This window comes from Cornus florida, unplaced genomic scaffold (genome assembly GCF_030987335.1).
Source record: "Cornus florida cultivar Cherokee Brave unplaced genomic scaffold, ASM3098733v1 CherokeeBrave_3.0.0_Hap2_Chr02, whole genome shotgun sequence".
Taxonomy (NCBI): Eukaryota; Viridiplantae; Streptophyta; class Magnoliopsida; order Cornales; family Cornaceae; genus Cornus; species Cornus florida.
The window spans coordinates 54,977,245-55,003,718 of NW_026775572.1; the positions used below are offsets into that span (position 1 = coordinate 54,977,245).

Here is a 26,474-nt window from a genome sequence, read left to right on the forward strand (position 1 = left end):
TGAATATGTTCACTTTTTTCATAACACTACATATACACTTAATTCGAGCCACAAAACCCAACAATCTCCACCTTGGCTTAAATTTGTTTTTCACATGTTCCTCTATATCTCCACCTCAAACAAAGATCTCTCCACCTTAAACCTAGCATCTTCTTTCCTCTTTTCGTTCTTCGCCGTTCCACTACATTTACCTATTCCAAGCAAATTCCAAGTTCAAATAATTGAACCTAGAATCTACTTTCGTATCACCAAATTGAACTCTTCTTACTTCTCTCGTCCACTCTAGTAGATCTTGAAACATTATTCCATTCCATTTTTGTAATTGTTCCACCAAACATAGTATTTCCCAACAAAATATAGAGATTTTCCTGTGAGATATAAATTTTGTAATTAGCAATTATCGGAAACAAAACAAGTCCGAGTGGAGTTGTAATTTCAAGTTACTATATTGGGATCGACAACGACTGCGGAATTGGAAGGTTGTTCAAAGCTACCATGACTGAAATCATTCAAAAAAGGAAAGAACAACACTTTAGGAAAAATCTAAAGAGATTAAGACACATTCTATACTTGGTATATTTTCCGAACGTACCAAAACAGTGTTTTTAGCCTTTATGAACCTAAAATTCAAGTCTGCTAGACTTGAACCGGTTCAAGCTTTTCTGAACCGGTTCAAGGCTTTCGAGGTTGGCTTCAAAATACTTCTGCGAATCTTGAACCGGTTCAAGAGTCCTGACAGGTTATATAAACTTTGCAATCCTGATTCAGCTTTCTTCCTAGTTAGTTTAGAAGTGTACCAAGTCCTGTGCATGAAATTTTTTATATTTTCAGAGGGATTTGGTCATTCTAAATTCTATATAAACCCTGATAGTCATCTAGATTTATTTATGGCTTTTGCACTACAACTTCATTAATTATATAAGCCTTAGGAAGATTATATTTTTAGAAAATCTAAGAGATTTATCTATCAATCTTTCTAGAACACACACATAATCACATAGTGATTTGATCGGTCACCACTCGAGGGAAATGAATAACGTCCACAAGAACACAAGGATTGTTCTAGTAAGCACTTTAACCAAAAAAAAACAATTTAAACGCTTTAACCAAAAAAAAAAGTTCATTGATAATTCCAGTTTCCAGTAATATTTCAGCTCCTCCTGACTTCTTGTTTAGTCTGTCCATGTTACTAACGGTTTGTTTGGTATGCGTTTTATTTTTTGTGCTTTTGTTTTAACCCAAAACAAAACACTTGTTTTAGAGAATTTTGAATAACAATTGGAAACATGTTTGGTAATGCCCATTTATTGTAAGATTTTTTGAGGCAAAAATATAAAAACATATTTTGTAAAAAAGTGTTGCAAGTTTGAAAAATATAATAGTTGGTTTAAAAATGTCATTTTAGTTTTTTTTTTTTTAAAAAAAATTACTGTTCATCACTACAATACCAAACGTTATAGTGTGAAAACATATAAAAACACCAAATCGATGTTTCAACTTTTAGTCACTATTCACGAAACGTTTCGATACTATACAAAATAAAACAATTTTTATCAAACATATTTTTTTTTTACTATTTATCCAACAAAAATATTAAAAACAAAATGTATACTAAATATGCCTTAAAGAAATCTTGAACCTCTTGAAAAATGAAAAAGTATCATTTTAGTAGCAAATTCTAACTTCTTTTTTTTCACCATTCTCTATCATTTGTGTTGCACGATGATAAAGTATTTTCTAAAATATCCATATATGGGTCTCTTCAAGATCCCGAATAATTAAATAAGGATTCAAAAATTGAAGAGAATGAGGTATATATATATATATATACCCAATCAAAATTTGGTATCATCTTTCAAATTTTATTTACTTTACTTACATGTTTTTTTTCCCCTGAATTACTTTACTTACACTTTATTTTTGCTTTGTGGGTTGTTGTTTTAGTTTTATTTTGATAAAATTAAAATAATTTAAAATTGAATAAAGGAGCAAGACCTATTCACCTCCCTCTATATTATTTTTACATCAAACTTTCACATCCATTCCGCATAGCGTAACTTACAAAAATATCTCTTTTGATCGACAAGACACAAAAAGAAATAAAAAATAAAATGTTAATAGTATAAAGGGTAGTAATTGTATTAATGCATTAATAATCAGTTGTGGAACCTTCTTGATATATTTTTTTAAATAAAAGACTATAATTGTAAAAAAAAAAAAAAAGGGTGTGCGATCACTTTAATCAAATTTAAAAATGTTAATAGTTACTAAGGGCTTGTTTGGTACGCGTTTTGTTTTTAGCCTTTTTTTTACTCAAAATAAAATAAGTATTTTGAATAGTAATTGAAAGCATGTTTGATAACGTCGTTGTAAGATTTTTGAAGGTAAAAATATAAAAACATATCTGGTAAAAAAGTGTTACAAGTTTGAAAAATATAATAGTTGGTTTAAAAATGTCATTTGAGTTTCTAAAAAAAAAAAATTATTGTTCATCGTTACAGTACCAAGTTCGAAAACATATAAAAACACTAAATTGATATTTCTATTTTTATCACTATTCACGAAACGTTTCGACACTAGACAACAAAAAAGTTTTTGCGAAACGTGATTTTTTTTTTACTATTCACTATTACGGTACCCAACAAAAACATAAAAAACAAAACCCATACTACAAATGCCCTAAAGAAATCTTCAACCTCTTAAAAATGAAAAAGTATCACTTTAGTGGCAAATTCTAAAAAAAAAAAAAAATTCACCTTAAATGTTAACATGTCAACTAGCTAGGTTTGTGTTGCACGATGATAAAGTATTTTCTAAACATTCAGGGTCCCTTCCCAAGATCCAAATTATTAAATAAGGATTCAAAGATTGAAGAGAACTAGGTGTATTTAGTGGCAAATTCGAACAAATTTTTTTTTTTCACCTCAAATGTTGACATGTCAGCTAGCTAAGTTTGTGATATAGCTAGCATTCTCTATTGTTTGTGTTGCCCAGTGATAAGGATTCGATTCCTCATTTAATTATTCGGATGAGAAGGGACCCATGGATGTTTAGAAAGTACTTTATCATTTTTTAACGTCCACCACATAATAATATAATATATCTCGAAAACTTAATTTTTTTACTTATTTTTTCAACAAAAATCATGTTTTCCAAATGTTTCCCCAGAAAGAATAAAATAAAATATGAAATTAAATCATTTTTTCTAAAATCTATTTAAAGGGGTGATGAGGAGTACCTTTCAACTGCAGATTGAGATTGAGTATGGCAATTCAAGGCTCTCTACTACTTGTCCTGGTGGTCCTGGTCAACTCGTTGGCTAGGACTGAGTTTGCTTTAGCGAGTCAAGTGTCATCTTTGTTTAATCGTAGCAGCTTTCCTCATGGTTTTTTATTTGGAGCAGGCTCATCTTCCTATCAAGTACTTACATACATACATACATATATATATATATATATATGAGTTTTGGACTTCCGATGATCTAATATTTCAGCTTCTAAGATTATGAAATTTAAATATACATAGAAATCTTTATCACATAATTCACATTCTAAACTTAATGTGTTTTTATGTATGATTTTGCAGTATGAAGGTGCTGCTAGAGAAGGAGGGAAAGGACCAAGCATATGGGATACTTTCGCTCACAAATATTCAGGTCTCTCTCATACACCCTCTCTCTATACATATACGTGTGTGTATATATATCTTATGCAAAGAAGAGAATTTCTTCATCAGCTAAATTCGAACAAAGTCTTTTCTCAACTACACTTCCATTCTACAAAAAGGAGATGGATATATGGAGTTTTCTCCTTTTCATTAATATATATATATATATATATATATATATATATATATATATATATATATAACAATGATTAGAGTTTTCCATAAATAGAATAAAAATGTGTGTAAGAATTTTTTTCTTGCATCCAATTGATATATATATGCTATCCCCCAAGGCCATATGATGATGTGAATGGTTAATAGAATACATTAGCTATATATGACCATGCAATAGAGTGTTTTTTTTTTTTTAATCAGAGCCCTGCAATAGTTAACTTAATATTCTTCATCCCTTCTTTGCCCCTGATACTAAAATGGATTAGGGAGTACCCTCATAGGGCAATGCTAAAGAAGACTCACGTTTTTTATATATATAAAATTTAAAAATCTATAAAGTGAAAAATAATAATAAATAAATAAAACTCAACTATATAAAGAATGGTCAAATATATCTGTGTTTAAAAAAATTATTACATTTTTCAGATTTAGCAAATAAGGACAATTCTTCAATTCGAAGACTGGAATACCTTAAATGATCTCAAATTTTGGGATTTTTATATATAAAAAAAAAAATTGGGGTATTTTGGAATTTTTGAGGTTTTTTAAAAAAAAAATTAAAACTGAAATACTTAAAATGCCTTTAAAGTTATTTTGGAATTTTTATAAAAGAAAATATTGGTCAAAATTAATAATCAAGGAGTAATTTGTTACAAGTTTCAATTTATAGGAATTTATATGGACATACTAAATAGCAAATATATTTTTTGCAATATTTTTATTTTTTTTATTTTTTTATATAGCAGAATAATTTTTTGTACTTCACACTAAAAGTATATAAATCTGATCAACACATTCGTATAAACCATTCTCTGAAAAATAATAAACACATTCGTATGTCAATTACTGTCTAGTAGGGCTGTTAGTCACAGCAATTACTAAAATGACCATAGTGTTTGGTTTTTTTATTTTTTCAATAAATAATGCAGAGACACCCATTTATTTTATTTGGAGTTAAAATCCTTTAAATTTCTCTCTAAAGTGGTGTAAGTTATATATACTACTATCCAAACCAAGAACTCAATAGTCTGTTCAATATTGCCTCACACTAACATCCAAACAGAAAAAGTAAGATGCTTCATTCAATATTGTTGTCCCGTGGGACCCATTATCTTTAACCTGTAAGTCTGTAACCCTTAAAAGGAGTATACGGACATTTACATAAAAAAGGCAAGGGCAGACTGGCCCATTAATTATTATTTTTGCCCTTTATGTATAATATAAACAAATAATTTGAAAATTTTGACATAGACCCACCCCCTTAAAGAGAATTTTAGACTCTTCTTTCTTTTTATTATTTTTTATTTTTTTAGTCTCTGAATAAATTTGCATTTTTTTTCTTTAATCAAATTTTATTATTTATAACGTGTTAATTTTGACCATATATGCTTATAAATAATCTTCTAAAATTAATTTTATTACAACTAAAAACTATAATAATAATGCATAATGAGTAATGACAGTGTCAACAAATGTTTTTTTTTTTTTTTTTCTTAATATTAAGATGGCATTGTAGGTAAAATATTGAATGGCAGCAACGGGGATGTGGCGGTCGACTTTTACCATCGTTACAAGGTATCATATTGACATTTATTCTTCTTTTTTTTGTCAATTTTCTTTTTTTTTTTTGGATAAATATATGTAACGTTATTTTACAAGAATGGTGAGATTTTTTTCTCATACTAATATAAATCAATATATGGAAACACTTAGAGATTTTTGTTTTTTTTTTTTTTCTCATTTTAATATATATACCTATAAAATTTCACTATTGTCCCAACAAAAATTACCATAACGAAACAAATTGCTATTGTCCCGTCACAAAATTTTCTTAGTGTTAGTGATCGAATCCTAACATAAACAAAATATAGCTTGAACTTTCGAACTAAAAATAAATGATCTGTCAAGAAAAAAAATTTACTTCAAAAATTATGAATTTAATTTATTTAGCTACTAATTTGGGACAGTTTTTTATTTATATCACCGTGATAACAAAAATCTCTTGTTTTTTTAGTATTCCATTTATTTATCATGCAAAACATATATTTTAGTAAATTGTACGCCATTTAATTTTCATGCACAACATGTATTCTAGTGTCTTTAATCACTTTTACGTTATTTTATAGTTTGCTATAAATATAATTGAAAAAAAAAATTGTTGGTACAGGAAGATGTGCAATTGATGAAGTTCATAGGGTTGGATGTATTCAGATTCTCAATCTCGTGGCCCAGAATATTATCTAGTAAGATGAGTTAATCTCTACCGTCTATTTTATTTCTCAAAATTTGTCATACTAAAGAAAATTATTTTGTATCATACAACAAATACATCGAATCGTTAAACACAATATAAACATGATGGAAACCTTGAGTGGGTCGCCGATTCGTGTAATCATCACCATCTTTGGCATACATATATATATATATATATATATATATATATATATAATATATGAATTAATTACACTCACGTCTCGTGAGGTTTACTCTTCTGACAGTCAGGGTTAAGTCACGTTTAATAAAGTTAACAAAAGTATTCTTATCACATTTGACATACGATGAATTTAAGTTATTGTTCTTTAATTATTAATTGACCTATTTAAATACTGAAATTATAGTTCTAACCTTCCACCCACCCACAATCACTTCACCGATGAACATAAATCATCAAATTAAGAACGTGTGTTTCTGCATATATTTCAATTGATTGTATATATTTTTGTATGATTACTGAAGAATACATGTATATCGATTAACTTCCAAAAAACATATATATCTATATTGATTCAATGGGGTTGTTGAATGATTTATTTAGAAAAGGAAAATTCAAGAATTTGGTGAGTTTTTTTTATGACATATACATACATACATACATACATATATATAAAAACATACCAAATTCTATAACTTTCCTTTTCTAAATCAAAATCCTTTCTTTTTTCTCTTCAAAAACCCGATTGCAATCGCAGAATTAATGCTCAAATATACAACACAAATAAAGATTTCCTTTCTAAATCAAACCTTTTTTTTTCTTTCTCTACAAAAACTCGATTGAAAGAGAGAATTAAAATACACAAATATACCTACAAAATGAATGTCGGTCGACAAGAAGATGAGCAACCCCTTATTGGCGCCTCTGCCGCGATCCACAAGCCACAAATCAATTTGGATTCCTTCACAAAATTCCACAAACCCTAATCCACTTCAACTTCTACCGCCGCGATCCACTTCCTTTTTGTACCGTCCATCTGCAACTAACCTCCTCCTCACTCTCACAGCGGCTTATTGGGCCACCGCGGGCACAGATCAACCATGGTGGTGGTGATAAGATAGATGGTGATATTGTGTAATCATAGGTGGGTGGAGAGAGATGGTGGCATTGGCTGTGGCGGTGGGTGTAGAGAGATTGTGGCGGCGATCATGGCTGAAAGGAGATGATAGCGGTAGGTGGAAGCGGCGGCCATTGTGGTGGCAGCGGATGTGGAGGGAGGGAAGAGCCGATGTTGGGTTAGACAGGACATAGGTATGGATAAATTTGTTATTTTACAAGTTGAGATATATTTTTTATTTTTATTATTAAAATGAATTAAGCTGGCGAGGGATGTTAGTGTTCAAAAAAGAGCTAATATATATATATATATATAATATACATAACCGATCCAAATAGTGCAACGAGCACAATTCGTAACATCAAATCATGCATGCGTGATAATTGAACTAGCCACATTTTTTTAATTTTTTTGTGGGGTATTATTGTTCCCCCAAAAGCTTTAAAGGTTAGGTGACAGTGATATGTGGTGCCAAAGATTGGTGATGATTACACGAATCGATGTAATTACGTGACAGGACGACCCACTCAAGGTTTTCCATCGTGTGTGTGTGTATATATATATATATAGAGAGAGAGAGAGAGAGTACAATCTAATCATATAGAGAGAGAGAGAGTACAATCTAATCATATCTCTTCCTCTGAAACAATACTGATTCAAAAATGTCCCAATTTAAGTATTGTTGAGGGGGAATAGTAATTTTTAAGGAGGTATTGTCTCTGAAAATGTTACTAGCTTATTTTTTTTAAGTTTTAAATATTTAAATTTTAAATTTTAAATTAAAACAAAAGTAGATTATTATTTTGAAATTTTAGGTTTTGAATATTTAAATTTGAAATATATTGTTATAAAAAAAAAATAATGAACTATTATTTTAAAACAGACAAAAAAAAATAAATAAATAACACTTATTTTAAAAAAGAGAGTATTTAATATTGTATATTATATAAGAAATATTTTGAGTAAATTACACTCCATCACCTTGGGCAAACTACACACTATATAACTAGCAATGGATTTATTATTATTATTATTATTATTATTTTAATTATTCTTTTTAGGGGTAGGGAATTTGAATTTATGATCATAGATTCATAGGTGGGGACACCTGAGAACTAGTCTTTATCACTCCGGTAACACCATAAGAATTGAGTCTCTATATAAGGGATAAAAAGGGATAAAGATGATTAAGTTAAAATAAATAAAAAAGAAAAGAAAAGTAGTTTTTTTTTTTTTTTTTTTTGGTAAATAAAGAGGAAAGAAGTTTTTTTTCTAAATAAAGAGGAAAGTAATTGTTTATATATATATATACACACACACACACTAACACCCACTATATGTACACATTATATTATTGACATATTATATCTTATTTATAACAAATTTTAGGCCCATGGGCCGGGATTAGCCCACTTCTCGCAGAAGTGGTATTTAATACCATTTAGACCCAAACCTAAGCCCAAGCCCAAGCCCAAGCCCAAGCTCGTCCACCTAGTTAGTGGGCCGGGTTAGGCACCTGGCAGTGTATTTGGTGACCCAAATCATACATAAATGGGACCTGGCAGTGTATTTGGTGACCCAAATCATACCTGTCATCCAAAACTTCTTTTTTCTGCCTTGACTAATGAGTTTCAAAATTTAAACCACTTTAGAACTTATAAAATAAATTTTAAAGTTCCAAAAGAAATTCTCCTTTTATGCATTTAATGATGAGTAAAGCTAGAATAATTTTTAATTTTTTTGTGCCACTCCAATAATTAGTATCCAACAAGAATTCTCGTTAAATATTAGATAAGATTCGATTATCTCTTTAAATAAATGTTTTTAATTAGTTCGACATAAATCGGGACTTCTATCATTTTCCTGATTGATGTAATGCTTTTAATTTATATATAATTATTTGTGTTTATCATCCAAATGAAATAAAAATATATATATGTCATGTATATTGTTGTCAATTTTTTTTTTGTTCCTTTCTATAATCGGTTTTTTTCTTATTTAAATTATTTTTTTTTGGTTAATTAGCTGGGAAGCTGAGTGGTGGAGTGAACAAGGAAGGTGTTGCCTTCTATAACAATCTCATCAACGAGCTACTAGCAAATGGTTCGTCCTCTCTCTCTCTCACACACACACAAACACATATTTAATTCTTCTGCAAAAAAAAAAAAAAAAAAAAAAAAAAAAAAAAAAAAATGCCTACCGTTCACATACTTCTTCTGCAAAAAATGGCCAGGTATACAACCCGCGGTGACAATCTTTCACTGGGATCTTCCCCAAGCTCTAGAAGATGAGTATGGTGGCTTTTTAAGCACTCGGATAGTGTAAGTAAAACCCTCAATATTTTATGATTTTTATATCTACAGTAAATAAAAGTTCTATTAAAACATATATAAATATTAAAACTCTCACGACAGTTTACCATGATAAATCAAGTTAATAAATATATATATATATATTTGAATTTCCCCTAATCAAACAATTTGAATTTTTTTTTTTTTTTTTCTTTTTTTGATTGGCAGGGATGACTTTGTTGATTTCGCAGAAGTGTGCTTTAAAGAATTTGGTGATAGAGTAAAGAATTGGATGACGATAAATGAACCATGGATTTTCACCATTGATGGCTATGATGTGGGAACCAAGGCACCCGGACGGTGTTCTTCTTGGATGAACAACGATTGCCCGGCCGGTAACTCCGCCACGGAGCCTTATATTGTTGGCCACAATATGCTCCTTTGTCATGCAATAACAGTGAAACTGTACAAGCAAAAATACCAGGTGATTAGAGACATTGACATTGGTATATATTTCATGATCCAATTCACAAAAAACATGGATATATATATATATATATATATATATATATATATATATATATATATATCGTATCAAAATGAATTACTTTATGTGATATATATATATCAAAATGAATTATTTTATGTGACAAGTATTCTTAATGGTGGTGATTTTGTGTAGGCTAAACAAAAGGGCCAGATAGGGATAACAACAGTGTCTCATTGGTTTGTGCCCTACTCGAGGTCCAAAATTAACCACAAAGCAGCTGAACGAGCCCTTGATTTTATGTATGGATGGTGAGTATCTATGGTAGATTTAAACATTCTCATGCTATGGGTATCGAATCCGTGTCTTAGATTTAAATATGAAAAAAAAAAAATTAGTACAAAATTTAAATTAAATTTTTTGTAATTTCAAATTCAAGATACTAATTCGAGGCTCCGAACATAACATCATTGTATTTTTTAGAATATAACTACATTGCTTAATACTTTGTCACAATGTTACCATATAGATATATTTAATTATTGCTTATAACATATATACAGTAATGCGCTTGAGAGAAAGTTCTCTTAGGAGATTAGTTATAAATTCTCCATATTTAACCATTTAATTGATATAGTTTTTTTGGAATCTATAAAAATTTAAATAAATTATTAAATATATCGGTTAAAATGGTAAGTTTGTGTTACTCATTTTTCTTGGGAAAATAATTTTTGAACTGATTACTTAAAATGGTTTGTTAGACCTACAAGTTTTGATTGATTTAAGAAAGTAGGACCCTTCACTTTATTATATTTAGTAAACATGATTAATCAAAACTTATCGTTCAATTCAAGTATTACTACTCCTTTAAATGAGTATTTATAGCGTGCAAAAAATGCTGAGTAAATTAAAATGTTTTTTTACAGGTTTCTTCACCCGGTAGTTTATGGTGATTATCCACCCATAATGCGTAAGCTAGTCGGAAAACGACTGCCAAAGTTCACTGCTGAGCAATCTGCGATGCTAAAAGGGTCCATGGATGTCCTTGGAATAAATTACTACACTGCAAATTTTGCTGCTAATGTTCCTTTTGCTAACAGTATTAATGTCAGTGCCAAAGCTGATAGTCTTGCTAAACTTACAAGTGAGTTCATTCTAAAACATAATATTATAAAGCCCCTTACTTGAATTAACATATTTTTCGGTTTCAAAACCCTATTTGGTTTAATGTTTTGTTTTCCCAGAACTGAACAAAATAAAAAATAAAATATTCACATACAAAATCTATTTTATTGTTCATCACAATTTAGTTAAACTGTATTATAGTAACTATCTTTATAGTTTTCTTAAAATAATTTTTTATTTTTTAAGTTCTTGAGAAGAATTTTTATAAAAACTAGACTAAGTATATTTCAACAAAACTCAAAAATAAGAAATGGGTGAAGTCTTGTAATTCTAACAAAATGCGTCATTCGTTTATTTTTATTTTTATTTTTTATTCTTTTACTACCAATGCATTCAGTCACATTTATTTTGTTTTTTGTTTTTTGTTTTTTTCCCAGCGTACCGAAATGGAAAACCAATTGGTGACCCGGTAAGTTTGCAAGAGGAACGTGTGAAGCTGGCAATAAAAGTCGAGAAAAAAATAATAATTAAAATTACAATACATAGTTCAGTTGGTTAATTTCTACAAACAAATTTTTTTTATTCATATCACAATTTACTTGTAACATATGAATTTTGCAGACTGGTGTTAGCGCTTTTTTCGTATATCCACATGGACTCTATGATCTTCTGGTCTACACAAAAGAAAAATACAACAATCCAACTATTTACATTGCAGAAAATGGTAAGGCAAAATTATCACCTCTACATTTTGTTGATTCAATTTTAGCTCACCTAATTTCGGAGTTAATATCTAGCATTTTTTTTTTCCAGGCATGGGTGACTATAACAATAGCACAGCTAAGGAAGGCGTCAAGGATTATCAAAGGATAGATTTCTACCATCGCCATCTTTTGGCCGTTATAAAAGCCATTAAGTGAGTTCTCAAAATTTCGAAAAACCATAAAAGTCAGTTCTTCAAAAACAAATTTTTTTTTATGAATTTTCAAAAAACAGTTTTCAGATAAACTAACATCCAAACCAGTTTTAATACAATTTTTTAAATTTTTAATTCTATGAAAACAAAAAAATGTTACTGAACCAATTTTCGAGTTTTAAGACAACGATATGATTGTTGAAGCAAGTTTTGGATGTTGACAGGAAGGGTGTGAATATTAAGGGCTACTATGCATGGTCATTTCTAGACAATTTCGAATGGAGTTCAGGATACACTACGAGGTTTGGTCTCAACTATGTAGATTTCAAAGATGGACTGAAGAGATACCCCAAGTACACAGCCCTTTGGTTCAAGAAATTCCTCAAGAAAATGTAGCTTTAATTGTTCTAAGCTAATGAGTACTTTGCTTTGGTTTTCCACTCAGTTTGGATCAAATAAGGGGAAGATCAACATATGGATTTGATACATATGGTTAGAGCTTCTGATTTAGAATGGAATGTGTGGCATATATGTTCGTTTTTGGATTTGATATTTAAGGATTGTGCAATGTGCTAGCTAGCTCTAAGTATCGCTTGTTGAAAATAAAATATGAAAAAATCTTTGTTACTAATTTCATTAATTGTTCATGGATTTGGATTGTCTTACCAAATCATATTTAGGTTTATAGCTCATTCCACATTGATTTTGAGCTCACATTGGTGAAAAATATGTTCACGACTCTCTGCAGCTCTTAGGTACAATAGGTTAGGTTTTTAACGATGAAGTTTTTAAAACTTCTTTAATGGTAAAGTGTTTGAATGGGTATGAAAAGTTAACGGTGAAAAGTCTTTTGAGAAATGACGTGTCCTTTCGCGAATAGGTAAGTAGTGGCCTCTAAATAGTAAGAGTATTCAAACAAATAAAAGAGTTCTTACTTCCTTTTCTTAAAAACTCATTCCTTCATTCTTCAACCAAATACTATATTATATATATTCAATTATATATCTGAGTTTATGGGCAACGTGACACTACAAGACTTGGTAATCGTCACTCTGTGAACGTGCGTATGGAGGACATTGGAGTTGTATCTTGGAACATTTCATAGTCGTCACAACCTGCACGTAGGGAGACTGTAAAGGCTTTAGGACAGCGCATACTGCATGCCTCTCCATTACATAGGCAAGAGGTTTCTTTATTCTTCTCTTATTGATTTTATATATTTTACAGACCTATTATTTCAGTATATATATAATGTGGTATGATTATATAATGATATGAATATATTAGTGTTTTAGTTAAAGTGAATTTTAATAAAATTATGTGAATGGACTTAAAAATTAAATTGTATAAAAATATATATCCAAAATCCCCAACACAATACACACACATTTGATTGCATTGTGTAATATTTAAGGGGGTTTTATGATTCTAACCCTTGTAATTACAACATTCATAACTATTGCATTGTGTAATATTTAAGGAGTTGTATCTTGGAACATTTCATAGTCGTCACAACCTACACGTAGGGAGACTGTAAAGGCTTTAGGACAGCGCATACTGCATGCCTCTCCATTACATAGGCAAGAGGTTTCTTTATTCTTCTCTTATTGATTTTATATATTTTACAGACCTATTATTTCAGTATATATATAATGTGGTATGATTATATAATGATATGAATATATTAGTGTTTTAGTTAAAGTGAATTTTAATAAAATTATGTGAATGGACTTAAAAATTAAATTGTATAAAAATATATATCCAAAATCCCCAACACAATACACACACATTTGATTGCATTGTGTAATATTTAAGGGGGTTTTATGATTCTAACCCTTGTAATTACAACATTCATAACTATTGCATTGTGTAATATTTAAGGAGTTGTATCTTGGAACATTTCATAGTCGTCACAACCTGCACGTAGGGAGACTGTAAAGGCTTTAGGACAGCGCATACTGCATGCCTCTCCATTACATAGGCAAGAGGTTTCTTTATTCTTCTCTTATTGATTTTATATATTTTACAGACCTATTATTTCAGTATATATATAATGTGGTATGATTATAACCTTTGTAATTACAACATTCATAACTATTGCATTGTGTAATATTTAAGGAGTTGTATCTTGGAACATTTCATAGTCGTCACAACCTGCACGTAGGGAGACTGTAAAGGCTTTAGGACAGCGCATACTGCATGCCTCTCCATTACATAGGCAAGAGGTTTCTTTATTCTTCTCTTATTGATTTTATATATTTTACAGACCTATTATTTCAGTATATATATAATGTGGTATGATTATATAATGATATGAATATATTAGTGTTTTAGTTAAAGTGAATTTTAATAAAATTATGTGAATGGACTTAAAAATTAAATTGTATAAAAATATATATCCAAAATCCCCAACACAATACACACACATTTGATTCCATTACATAGGCAAGAGGTTTCTTTATTCTTCTCTTATTGATTTTATATATTTTACAAACCTATTATTTCAGTGTATATATAATGTGGTATGATTATATAATGATATGAATATATTAGTGTTTTAGTTAAAGTGAATTTTAATAAAATTATGTGAATGGACTTAAAAATTAAATTGTATAAAAATATATATCCAAAATCCCCAACACAATACACACACATTTGATTGCATTGTGTAATATTTAAGGGGGTTTTATGATTCTAACCCTTGTAATTACAACATTCATAACTAGACATCATAGAACAAAATCATTCATACTCCGCTCTATACTTACTAGGTAACTTTTCGTACTGAGTTTAGTTAGCTCAATGGCTCACGAATAAATATAAAACGCATTAAAAAAACTTCAGACGTGGCATTAAATTAGAGACATCCCACAATTTTGAGACATTATTGAAAATGAATCACGTATTCAAGTTTTGTTTCTTTCATGACAAAACTATGTGAATATTGAAAAAGTGCAACGAAAAATTAGTAACAGAAGAATACATCTTAGGTCGAGTAACACAACTCATTCAAGTATGATTTGACCTAAGAATCGCAATAGTTTTCTCATTGCGATTCTGTAATATTGATCCGGATCACGAAGTTTCACCAGCCCCACCAGAATCGTATGTTGATCAGACCGCCAACATTCATTATGACCAGTGCAAATACGAGTGGTAAGAATAATCCAATTCTTTTTTGGTGTCCTGACAAACCCTAATCAACCACAAAATCCACACAACAGACAAAATCTCTTCGGGATGTCAAGAAAGTGGTGTTGGCAAATTGGACAAATCCTCAAGAATGAGAAAAATGAAGGCACGTGACTTGAATACAATGAACCAGTAAGGTCAATGGACTACTGGATTTTATAATCCGAGTTTCGAAGAACAATTTCTTCTTCCCTTTCCAAAGGTCGTCTGTTTTTTTTTTTTGTCCAAACACAACTTTGACATTATTTTACGCAAAATGACTACTTTCGTACTCAAACCAAACAAGTGGCTCCTTCCCATTTCCAAACTCGAAGTGGCAAAGAAATATTTGAAACCTACTTCGAACTTCTGTTCTTGCTGCAGAAAAGAAACAATAGGAACGAAGCAAGGGACCGAACGGTTGTCGTAACACATTCAAGGCAAGAACTTGGTCACTGATGATGACTCATTAAATCCCCTAACTGTAAGCACAATTCTGATAATCCATTATTAAGCAAGCCAAATCATGTATATACAGATCAAACAACTGTTACACACTTTGAATATCAGTGAAAGCCAACATACAAACCATCCACCCTCTGTGAATGTCAAGCATTCTGTTTACACCACAATTCACAACTAATCCATGCCCACAAGACTAAACATGTTATAGGAAGAAAATCATTCAATTAATGCCAGATTTATCAAAAGATACAATCACATTTGTATGTAATTAAATTTAATTCTTACCAAAAAAAAAAAAAAAAATTTATTAACTCATTTTAATAAATAAAGAAAAAGATAATTAAAATTTAAAAAGCTTGCTTTCTTCTGTTGCCGGTAAGTGGAGTTCAAGACCATGTTCCCCTTGTTGAGAGGTTTCCATCAATAATTCAGTATAGATTTCAACCACCAGCGCGTATTCTGCTATCTTCTCTACTTAATACACTGAGAAATACTCAAATAATTTGAGACTCAAATGTGAGCCCTTCCACAAAAACCAATTTCCAAAACTGATAGCTTTCATTAAAAACAGCTAGCTTGCGTTGCAACTGGAACGTGCAGTGCCAATAAGTACACCCATAGACAACGCTTGCTTTCATTTCTGAGTTTCAAATTTCTACTTGGCTTCCAGTAAAACGGATGCCTCTACAGAAGAATGCGGCCAGAATGGTGAAAGTGCAACAACCTTCCCAATGATGATTAGAGTTGGTGATACTAACTGGGTGAACGTAATTTTATCAGCAAGATCCTTGAGCTCTGCAAATACCTGTATAATTGCAAATGCAACTGCAATTAATCAAAGGCATTGAAATGCGCAAGTATATATACACATAACCCTGCATAAAATGTACACAAGGGTTGACCCTCAAACCAATGCTCAAGAAAATAATGTAACAAGGCTCAATCATGGAGACCATAATCCCATAGACTTGTGTTTTAAAGAGTTAGACTTGCACCAGATACATTGAAGATGCATTCAGAAACGAAATTAAAATGAAAGACAGAAACTTAAAATCTGCGACATTGGGTGAAAAAAAATATATCAAAAATTAGCATTAAACACAGAAAAATTAACATAGGTTGAGGATTATGTTTGCTTACAATGCGTTGTTGAGGCGTGGTTCCTCGCTCTACTGCAGCAGCTGGTGTATTGGGTGGCAAACCGTGGTGTATCAACTTTTGTGCAAGAGAAGGGAGAGTTGACAAACCCATATAAACAACCAAAGTTGAATCAGGATCCGCTGCATTTTCTGCAACAAAAAGGGGGTCTGTTCCTCCATTTCTTGAGTGGCCCGTGAGAAATCTAACACTATTTGCAACACCACGGTGGGTTAAAGGGATCCCCAGTTCTGCTGCTATTCCTGAAGCGGCAGTGATACCTGCAAAGCATTGAGGATATGAATTATATAAATATCTCCCCAAGGCTAACCACATGGAATCAGGTATGTGTATCGAGTGTGGATGTGTATCAAAGTGTCAAACATCCTCAATACTAAATCTCACAATACAAGGACTTGGCACTAAATGTGCTGCAAAGTTGGGTACCATTACATAAAGGCATCCTAAATGTTTGAAAAAATTATATATTATGTAATAGTATAATATATTATGTTATTGTTCTTTTAAGATGCACTTAGTTAAAACTTAAATGGATGACTATAGATGAAGAAAGGGAATTCCATTTATATCAAAAATATGAAACCTTCACCAACATCAAATTTGAGTTTTTTCTTCTTATATCACCACACATAAAGTGTTAAGAGAGGGGTGTCCCCTGTCTAATTTGACTTTGTGTCAACACATGTTCTATGGCCATATCCATACATGGGCAAAATCGTATTGACACAGGTACAATGAAGGGTACAAGAGATTCCATGTAAATAAGAAAAGTAATTTAACAAAAGAAACAACACAAAATCAGCCAGAAGAAACAACAACGGCATTAGGAGGAATAGGAAGGCCGTACTGAAAAATGTTTTGGGTATGATATAGTTTCATCCATCTTCCTCATCCTCGTATGGTGACATTGGGGACGTATGGAGAGTCCACTCTTATATATTTCATAGTAAAAAATGTCATGCCTGTTGTGTGATGGCATTTACAAAGAGTATCAACTTCCATATACTTCTTTATTCTTGTACTCTCTTCACTTGAGATAACATGATGTGTCCTGTCTCTCATTTTTTTTATTGATGGCAACATGATGCTACTTGTCAATGAACAATGCACGGATTGTTTTGCACATGTGAACATAGAGAACGAAAATCTCAAGGCATCTTGAGAAAAGCGTATGTGGATATGTTAGCATAGTATATTTGATTATCGGTCACAACATTTTTCACTTTAATGAAGTCGTGCCTATATATTAATGTGACTCTTTCATATTTGTTTGTTTTTCTGCCCATTTTATTCTGCTTCATGAACAGTAAGTTTTCTATGTGTAAAGGAAATGAAGGTATTCCATCACTCGATCTCTTCCAAACAATACCAATCAAAGGATCTTAAAATCATCCCATTACAATGAAGACTAAATATATTAAGAGGAAATTTCATTGTCGAATTAAAATTGGAGAAACAAAGCCTAAAAAGTCTAATTCTAATGATGGACTTGTACTCTGTCAAACAATCATACCTGGAATGACTTGCACTTGAATCCCTTTTTGTTGCAAGAAATCCATCTCCTCCCCACCTCTCCCAAACACCTGATACACCCACAGAAATTCAGGACAAAAAACTAAAGTTTATTATAAAAAAAATATAATTAACATTTCTAAGGTACAGCTTGTTGAAGTTTCAATTTTTTTTATTTTTTATTTTTTGATAGATCATGCTTGTTGAAGTTTATAGCTAAGAAGTTTTTGTTCTAACAGTTTCCACATGAAAACTCACCAGTGGATCACCTCCTTTAAGTCTCACAACTTTGGCTCCAGCTTCAGCAAAACTCAGAAGCAACTCATGAATTTCCTCCTGCAAAAATCCAAGAATTACTTCTCTTGCACAACAATAATCCATTAACGAGCTCCGAAAATATAATGACAAAAAAATAAAAGAAAAAAAAAAATTAGAACTTAATTTGTTAATCATTCAGGACCTCGTAGAACAATGAACTCCACAAACATAGTCCAGTGGCCAATACAACTACTCAATTTTCTTTCAGTTAATTTGTCCAAATAACATTCTGAATTTTTGTTTAATTTGTTTTCCTCCATTTGCGGAGCAACAAAATTGGGAACCACATTCATGCAACCATACAATTTAATCTCCATTTCTGAAGTATGAAAATCTCCAAAATAATAGCAAAATCACCATTTCTGAATTGCAAAAATCTTCAAAATAATAGCAAAATCAGAGAGAAAACTCACGAATCAAATAAACCCACAATCCAATTTCAGCTAATTGTCATCCACATCTCCAATTTATGTGCAAAATCAGAATAAACCCAAATACCCATTTGAGATAAATGTCCCAAAACTCAACATATACATACATACACACATAAATTTACTCATTATGCATATACATATACTGTGTAGACGAAGAAACTAACCTGGGTTCGGCTGTGGTACCCAGCAGTCTTGCCAACATAGAGAAGCCTAGATTCAGGACCCACCAAATCCATCACATCATTGGACACCAATCGATCATACAACAAAAGATCAGCACTCTGGATCACTCTCAGAGCCTTGAGTGTCAACAGCTCTGGGTCACCAGGCCCTGTCCCAACCAAGAACACATTCCCTGGCCTTCTCTCTCCTCCCTCCTCCTTCCCAAACCCACCACTCTCTCTCTTCTCTCTCAACACCTGAAGCAGTTTCTTGAGCTCCGGTAGTTGCAGAGATATGTCGTAGTCTCTGATTGAGCTGGGATCAGGTGGAAGCGGACAGGAAGAGGTCTGCTCCAACTGGGTTTTGTATAGCCAGTTGTCTCTTTGGTAGCGTTCGATTGAGTGCCTCTCTGTGAAGGGTGAGGATGGTGATGAAGAAGATGAGTATGATATGGAACAAATTGGGTTTAAGTTGAAGGAATTAGTTTTGCTGAATTGGGTCGAAGAATAAGAAGAGAAAGATTGAAGTCTACAAACAAGAGCCATCTCAATAGAGAGCGAGAGAAATGAATTTGATTTGAAATCAGTGTGTGTGTTTTTGTGCGCGCGTGTGTGTATATATATAGAGAGAGAGAGAGGGTTTATGTTGAATTGAGCTTTGGAGGGGCTGGGAAGGCAATTGTAGCTTTTGGGGTTTTAATAGGGACAGGAGGTTCTTTGGGAACTTTTGGTGTTCCTACAATGAAGTCCATGGTATGTTATAGATTGGACCAATTGGAATCAAACATTAAGTTATTGAAATACACTATTGTGACAAGTGTTACTATGGAAGACACGTGTTAATAATTCATTTGATTCTTCTGAAGTTTTGTGTGCGTGAAGGTGTAGAGAAAATTAGCTGTTGGAAGCCATGGAGGAAGCTGCAGAGTGTTTGGGAGAAATAGAGGCGGCTTTGGATGGCAGCCGGAGATAGAGGCGGCTTTAAATTTGGACCAGGCGGCCGAATAATATATGGGCCCATTAAGAGGTGTGTCCCAAGTGGGATCCGGATGGGAAAAATCGCTCAACCCGATGGTTGATCGGTCTTTGACCCAATGTTAAGTCAAACTTTTGTGTGAAAGAAGTTTGGAGTTGCAACTTACTTTCCTAAGTAAGGTAATTCAAACGGAAGTCTCACATAACTGTGAAAGAGCAAGCGTACCACCTATCACACTTATCCTTTAAATAATGAGCAGGGTTGCACAAGAACATTACTGAAATTAGTTATGTGGTGTTTTATAAAAATCTAAATTTTAAGCTTTTAAATTTTTAAGTGGTACTTGAAATATATATTTTTTTAATTTTTTTAACGATACTTAATGTAGATGACTCGATAGTTCAGTGAGTTAGTACCTCCAGTGAATTTTGGAGTGTCAAGTTTTGATTTTATGTATCTATTAATCTAATTCTAACCCTTATTGCCTTGTAAAAAAAAAAATGTACTTAGATAAGAAACATTATTGTCATTGAAAATTTTATCCCATTTTAAGTAATGTTAATCGTTTTCAGATATATCCAAATTGCATGTACTTAGTTGAATAAACATTTAATCTTGAATAAATTAAGTGCTATTCAAAATTAAGTATTGAATTGAATAATCAAAAAGCACCTTATTTTATATAATTTTAAATGAAAATAGATAATAGATACTAAAATCAATAAAACCGAAGCAAAGCAAATCTTATAAAAATTGGAACAAAGTAGATCCCAAAATCAACAAAGGACGATGTAGTTTAGTTCAATTTGGTTTTTCGATTCTAAATTATTTTATAATTCAGTTCAATAACTAGCCCAAGTCCAATAATTCAGCCCAACTTTTTTACCTGACAAAAATACAATTTCATTAATGAAAATGAAAAAGGAAAAAAAAAATTAATGAAAATGAAACATTAAATACATGGTTACAAAAATGTTATGAACATAACATTTTATTGTCTGTTGTATATAAAATGCATGGTACTCCGTATTATATTTGTGATTTGTGTATGTTGACTGGTAAAAATTGTCATACCAGACTAAACATTGACCGTTGAACTCATTTTGTTGCCAAGGCTAAGGCAGCCTTTTCAGAGTAAATCATTAGCAAGGGACAAATTGCGACTATTGAGTGGCTGAAAAATGAAATTAAATCTTATTATGCTATGTATATATCTATAATGGCTCTATTCGATTTGATCTTGTTAAAGTCTAACTACTTATAAACAAATTTCATAAAAATGAAGCAAAACTAAATCAATTGATTTGATTTGATTTATTGATTTAATCAGTTTTTTTATTTATTTATTTTAGGTGCAGTTTTACATGTGATATATTCTTGGAACAATTGCGCCTTGCATTATTGCATTATGATGTTTATTGCTACTATGTTTCAAAATGTGTTTGTGAACCCATTCATTAAAACTTGTATGCATAATTTATTAATAACAATTTCTTTACTTTAAAATCTTTTTTTCAACTTAGTTTAAACTCGGGATTGGATTCAAATTTGTTAACCAACATCCAAATTAAGTTCGAATATTAGTCCGATGTGATCTCAAATATGCAGTTGAAGAAAGAGAATAACCAATTATTTCACTTGGTATCACTATTCACTAACCATATATAATTTTGACATGTAAATATAAATAATCTCTTTTAGTGATAATTATTTCACTTGGTATCACTATTCACGAACCATATATATTTTGACATGTAAATATAAATAATCTCTTTTAGTGGGTCCTATCGCTATTAGTCAGTACAGTTTAAATTCAGATAAAGTTCTCACCATCTATCAAAAAAAAAAAAAAAAATCTTAAAGAATTGCAAAGATGTTCTTTGATTTCTTCCGATAATACTTAATTAATTGGTGATACCATTTTATTTGTATGACGAGTGTATTAAAAGTCTCAATAAGTATTTAATGTTGAATGGTATATCAGTCAATTCATTAAACTCCATGGTACATGAATTCAATCATCCAACACTTTCATTTGAAGTTCGATTCAAGCTCAAGCTCAAATTCATTTTTTAAATCATTTTTCGTGTGACTTATAAATTGACTCACAAGTCACAACATGCTTACATGAACAATGTGAATATAATCAACTTGTATAAAAGTTTATTTGTTTTTGTCAATCACTTTCTCATAAGTTTGTGTTCGAAGGACCGGACTGGTTAGGGCATGGCTAGGGCTCTAATCCTAACATTTTGTGGCTCCTTTCTTATTGTGAAATTGAATAAAATATTTTAATGAATCGAGTCCAAACTCCATTGCTGGACAAACAATATTCAATCATCCAACACTTTCATTTGAAGTTCGATTCAAGCTCAAGCTCAAATTCATTTTTTAAATCATTTTTCGTGTGACTTATAAATTGACTCACAAGTCACAACATGCTTACATGAACAATGTGAATATAATCAACTTGTATAAAAGTTTATTTGTATTTGTCAATCACTTTCTCATAAGTTTGTGTTCGAAGGACCGGACTGGTTAGGGCATGGCTAGGGCTCTAATCCTAACATTTTGTGGCTCCTTTCTTATTGTGAAATTGAATAAAATATTTTAGTGAATCGAGTCCAAACTCCATTGCTGGACAAACAATATTTGAGTCAAGTTTGACCATCCATTGACTCATATTTCAAATTGATTCAAACTATTTGCAATCTAAGCCACATTTCACGAGTGCGAATCCATGCTTTAAGAGCAATGCAATACCATTCACAAACTCATTTTTGCAATTCACAAACTCATATTTTAAATTTGCACATTCTTCTTGGATGCACCCAATCCTTTTTAAATCTGTTTTTTATTTATTCACAAACTCCATAACTTTTCTACCTCAAATATTCAATTAGGGTTTATGCAACTATGAAGAATTAAAATTAAAAATAATAATAATAAAAAATAAATAAACGAGAGAGAGAGGACAAGGATGAGAAAAAACATTGTTACCTGATAATCATCCTTGGAAGATTGGGTTGTTTGGAGAAATCCCCTTTGAACCCCCCTCCTCTCCCTAGTTTTCTTTTTTCTTTTTCTCTTTTTGTGCCCTACTTGATCGGTGTTTATGCGGAACGTCTGCAATAATCATTACATTTGTTACCATATTTACAAAAAGGTATCTTTTTTATTTGGTGTCTTTTAGTACCCCCCATTTATGTATAAAATTAGAATAATATCCCTCCATGAAACTAATGGAGTATTATAAAAATTAAATATATCTCAATCACGTCATTATTAAATCATTTAACATCTCCAAGCCACCAAAAGTTTTGGATGCCTTTACCATTAGTCCGGATAGGGCCACAATTCACAAATAAATCGAGTTTGAGTCTTTCGGGCTCGTTGGCTTGTTTGTGGACTCAGCTTAGGTTTGGGCTCACTTCATCAATGTTTGGGCTCGGCTTGTTTAAAAACTAAACTCATTCAGGCTCAATTTGAACTTGCGTTTAAGATAGTTTTAGTTCCATCATGAATTTATACAAACTTCATAAAAGTCTATATTAAAAAATGAGTGCTGCTATTTTGCCCAACTATAAAAAATATAAAATAAAAAACTACTATTAACGACTCTTTAGGCTCTGTTTGGTTAGGTAGAAAAAAAAAAAAAAAAAAATTATAACTTTTTTAAAATTTGGATAGAATGAAAATGAAACGTTCTAGAAAATTTGAATTCTCGCAACCCGTTATTTTCTCCAAAACGTTTCTGCCCAAAACACGCGAAAATAAAATTTTCTCGTGAAAGCAATACCTTTCTATTTTGCATTCCTATTTTGTCCACCAACTATATCGATAATTGTAAGCCACCAATAATTATTTTATTTTATTTTTTACTGGATTTCAAAGAATTACAAACCAATAATAACTTTATTGATGGTAGAGTTTGATTTAACTTAGAATTCTACAAATAGTAATTTGTAAGTGTCAATTAATTGAAAACTATATCATTTTTTTTAGATATATATTACTACTAATTAATTCTTTACTATTCTACTATTTATTTTATTATTTTTATAAAATAAGAAAAATATAACATAAGGACAATTTAGGTATGTACAAATATTTTTAGTAACTTTTATGCTCTTCAATACAATTTTCTTGAATAATTTTCACCTTAACCAAATGCATGCTAGAAAATAAATTTTCTTTTCATTCACTTCACTTTTCTTTTTATTTTTCATTTCTTTTCTTTTCTTTCTAGTTCTATCTAACCAAACAGAACCTTATGTTACTGAATACGTGTCAAACGATGGCTGAATATGTGTGAAATGACACTAAAACTCTTATATGCTCCTTTTAGTTATTTATTTATTTTTTATTTCATCTTTCTTCTCTCTAATTAAACTTCCATGAAAGCAAACAGGATCACCTCCAACAACGTAGTAACTGAAAAAATCATTGAATTACAACCAGCAAAAACAGCCTCTCGATTTGATTTGAATTTAAATTTATGTAAATGTTTTAAGATTTTTCTGAATCTGTATATATATATATATATATATATATATATATACTAGTAAAATGCACGTGCGATGCACGTGTTGAATGTTTTGTAACTTATCGATATATTCGTTGTATGATATTGTTAGATATTAAATGAATTTTTATCAACAATGTTTAGAATGTATTAATTGTCATCTCAATGAATTCCTAAACTATAACTCTTTGAAAATAAAAGTATTCATATGAATAATGTTTAGAGAGTAATAATTGTCACTTCAAAAGAAACAAAATAAGGTTTTCCATTAATGAATGAAAGAAAACTATAAACATTTAAAAAAAAATATTTGAAAATTAAAATTCTATAATTTACAAAACATTCATAAATAAATATTAGATAAAAATTCTATATATTATAAAATCCGAAATGATACTAACAATATTTAGATTATAATAATTGTCACCTCAAAAGAAACAAAATATATTAGAAAATCCATAACTATAACTGTTTAAAAATAAAAGTATTCCTAAATTATTTATTTTACAATCTTTATCTTTTTGGCATATCTCATTTCTTCATGAAATGAATCATTGTCAAGTGTCAATTCTTTTAATTCTTCAACCACAAAATAAGTTTTCACGACTTGTTGTTGAGTATTGTCTATCTTCACCAAAAAAAGAAAAGATTTTCCTTTGTAGCTTGTCACTTTGTTGCTAAATTCATCCATGTCCTGCAAAAAAAAAGAAATATAATTTAGAGCTATTGAGAAATTCAAGTAAGTATTTTTTTTTTTTTAATTTAATTAAAATTTTATGAATAAGGGTGGGAATTTACCTCAATTTGTAATTGCAATAAATCATCTAGTGAATAATTTATAAATGTTTGGCAAATATTGAACACTGTTAGGGTTGCAAGTGTTGCAATATGTTCCATACTTCGTACTTTAATTATCATCATGAATTTGCACATGAGTAAAAACAAAGAATTATGTATTTGTAATATTATTAAACCATTGAAATAAATACAATAATAAGGTTTTAGGATATAATAATACTTTTGAATGCATTTTGGGTCTATTGTGTTGCATCGAGGACAGTATACTCTATCTTTTTCAACTTTTATTTTCTTGTTGCATCTCTCACAGGCGTCGTACCACGATTCACTGTCATTAACGACATTTTTCAATTGTTGCTTCGAAACAGTAATTTGTTTTCTGCAGGTTGTGCAACAAAATATAACTTCTCAATATATAAATTGAATATAAAAATGTGATATACAATTAAGAAAAATTAAGAAACATACTAAAATTTAATACCTCAAAGGACATTGTAGATTTTCTTATTATGTCTTGAAGTTTGACTTTTTCAGCACCATTGAATTTTTGATCTTTTGTACTGGAAATCAAACTTCTTATATTTTTGTTCTCTTTGGACCCGTCCACATATAAATTATCTTGTAAAATAATTAAATAAATAAAACAGAAAAACATGTTCTCTTTCTACAAATAGTGTATATTTTGCACCAAGAAGTCTGCAATATAAAAATATAAAAACAAATATCATCTGGCATATATGTTTTGTTATATATGAACATGCTCAAAGAAAAAGATTACATATAGCTTTATGAATATATATATAATGTAAAAGAAGTTGGAATAAATAACGAACCAATGTCTTAATGCTTTGACAATTTCAATATCCATATTGTTTTGCAATGTAGATCCTTTTTGCATTTGAAGAGACAAACCTAGAATATAACATTATTATTTGTAAAAGTTTGTTATTATAGATTTACTTAATAAT

The 26,474-nt window shown here is 30.6% G+C and overlaps 2 protein-coding genes across 2 annotated transcripts; one reads left to right on the forward strand and one right to left on the reverse strand.

Annotated features, from left to right (window-relative positions):
• Positions 1-3,223: 3,223 nt before the first annotated feature.
• LOC132295020 (beta-glucosidase 12-like) lies at positions 3,224-12,538 on the forward strand. The gene is made up of 13 exons (XM_059793091.1): positions 3,224-3,420; positions 3,586-3,655; positions 5,357-5,415; positions 6,008-6,083; positions 9,195-9,272; positions 9,403-9,490; positions 9,689-9,944; positions 10,143-10,258; positions 10,874-11,091; positions 11,510-11,541; positions 11,694-11,796; positions 11,886-11,988; positions 12,213-12,538. Exons 1-13 carry the CDS (start codon positions 3,265-3,267, stop codon positions 12,382-12,384), a joined length of 1,527 nt encoding a protein of 508 aa, XP_059649074.1. The 5' UTR covers positions 3,224-3,264; the 3' UTR covers positions 12,385-12,538.
• A 3,104-nt stretch (positions 12,539-15,642) lies between these two features.
• Positions 15,643-20,157, reverse strand: LOC132295021 (S-adenosyl-L-methionine-dependent uroporphyrinogen III methyltransferase, chloroplastic). Its single transcript, XM_059793092.1, has 5 exons — positions 19,211-20,157; positions 18,553-18,630; positions 18,296-18,365; positions 16,765-17,042; positions 15,643-16,429 (listed from the first exon to the last, which is right to left on the reverse strand). Exons 1-5 carry the CDS (start codon positions 19,751-19,753, stop codon positions 16,280-16,282), a joined length of 1,119 nt encoding a protein of 372 aa, XP_059649075.1. The 5' UTR covers positions 19,754-20,157; the 3' UTR covers positions 15,643-16,279.
• Positions 20,158-26,474: the final 6,317 nt, after the last annotated feature.

What these genes read in the sequence shown, in the direction of transcription:
- LOC132295020 (XM_059793091.1), top strand. Translation starts at nt 3,265, where the DNA reads ATGGCAATTCAAGGCTCTCTACTACTTGTCCTGGTGGTCCTGGTCAAC. An exon ending in ACTTTTACCATCGTTACAAG is followed by an intron (nt 5,416 to 6,007) that starts GTATCATATTGA and finishes TTGTTGGTACAG; the next exon opens with GAAGATGTGCAATTGATGAA. An exon ending in GAAAACCAATTGGTGACCCG is followed by an intron (nt 11,542 to 11,693) that starts GTAAGTTTGCAA and finishes TGAATTTTGCAG; the next exon opens with ACTGGTGTTAGCGCTTTTTT.
- LOC132295021 (XM_059793092.1), bottom strand. Translation starts at nt 19,753, where the DNA reads ATGGCTCTTGTTTGTAGACTTCAATCTTTCTCTTCTTATTCTTCGACC. An exon ending in GGTACCACAGCCGAACCCAG is followed by an intron (nt 18,631 to 19,210) that starts GTTAGTTTCTTC and finishes GGATTTTTGCAG; the next exon opens with GAGGAAATTCATGAGTTGCT. An exon ending in CCACGCCTCAACAACGCATT is followed by an intron (nt 16,430 to 16,764) that starts GTAAGCAAACAT and finishes GCAATTATACAG; the next exon opens with GTATTTGCAGAGCTCAAGGA.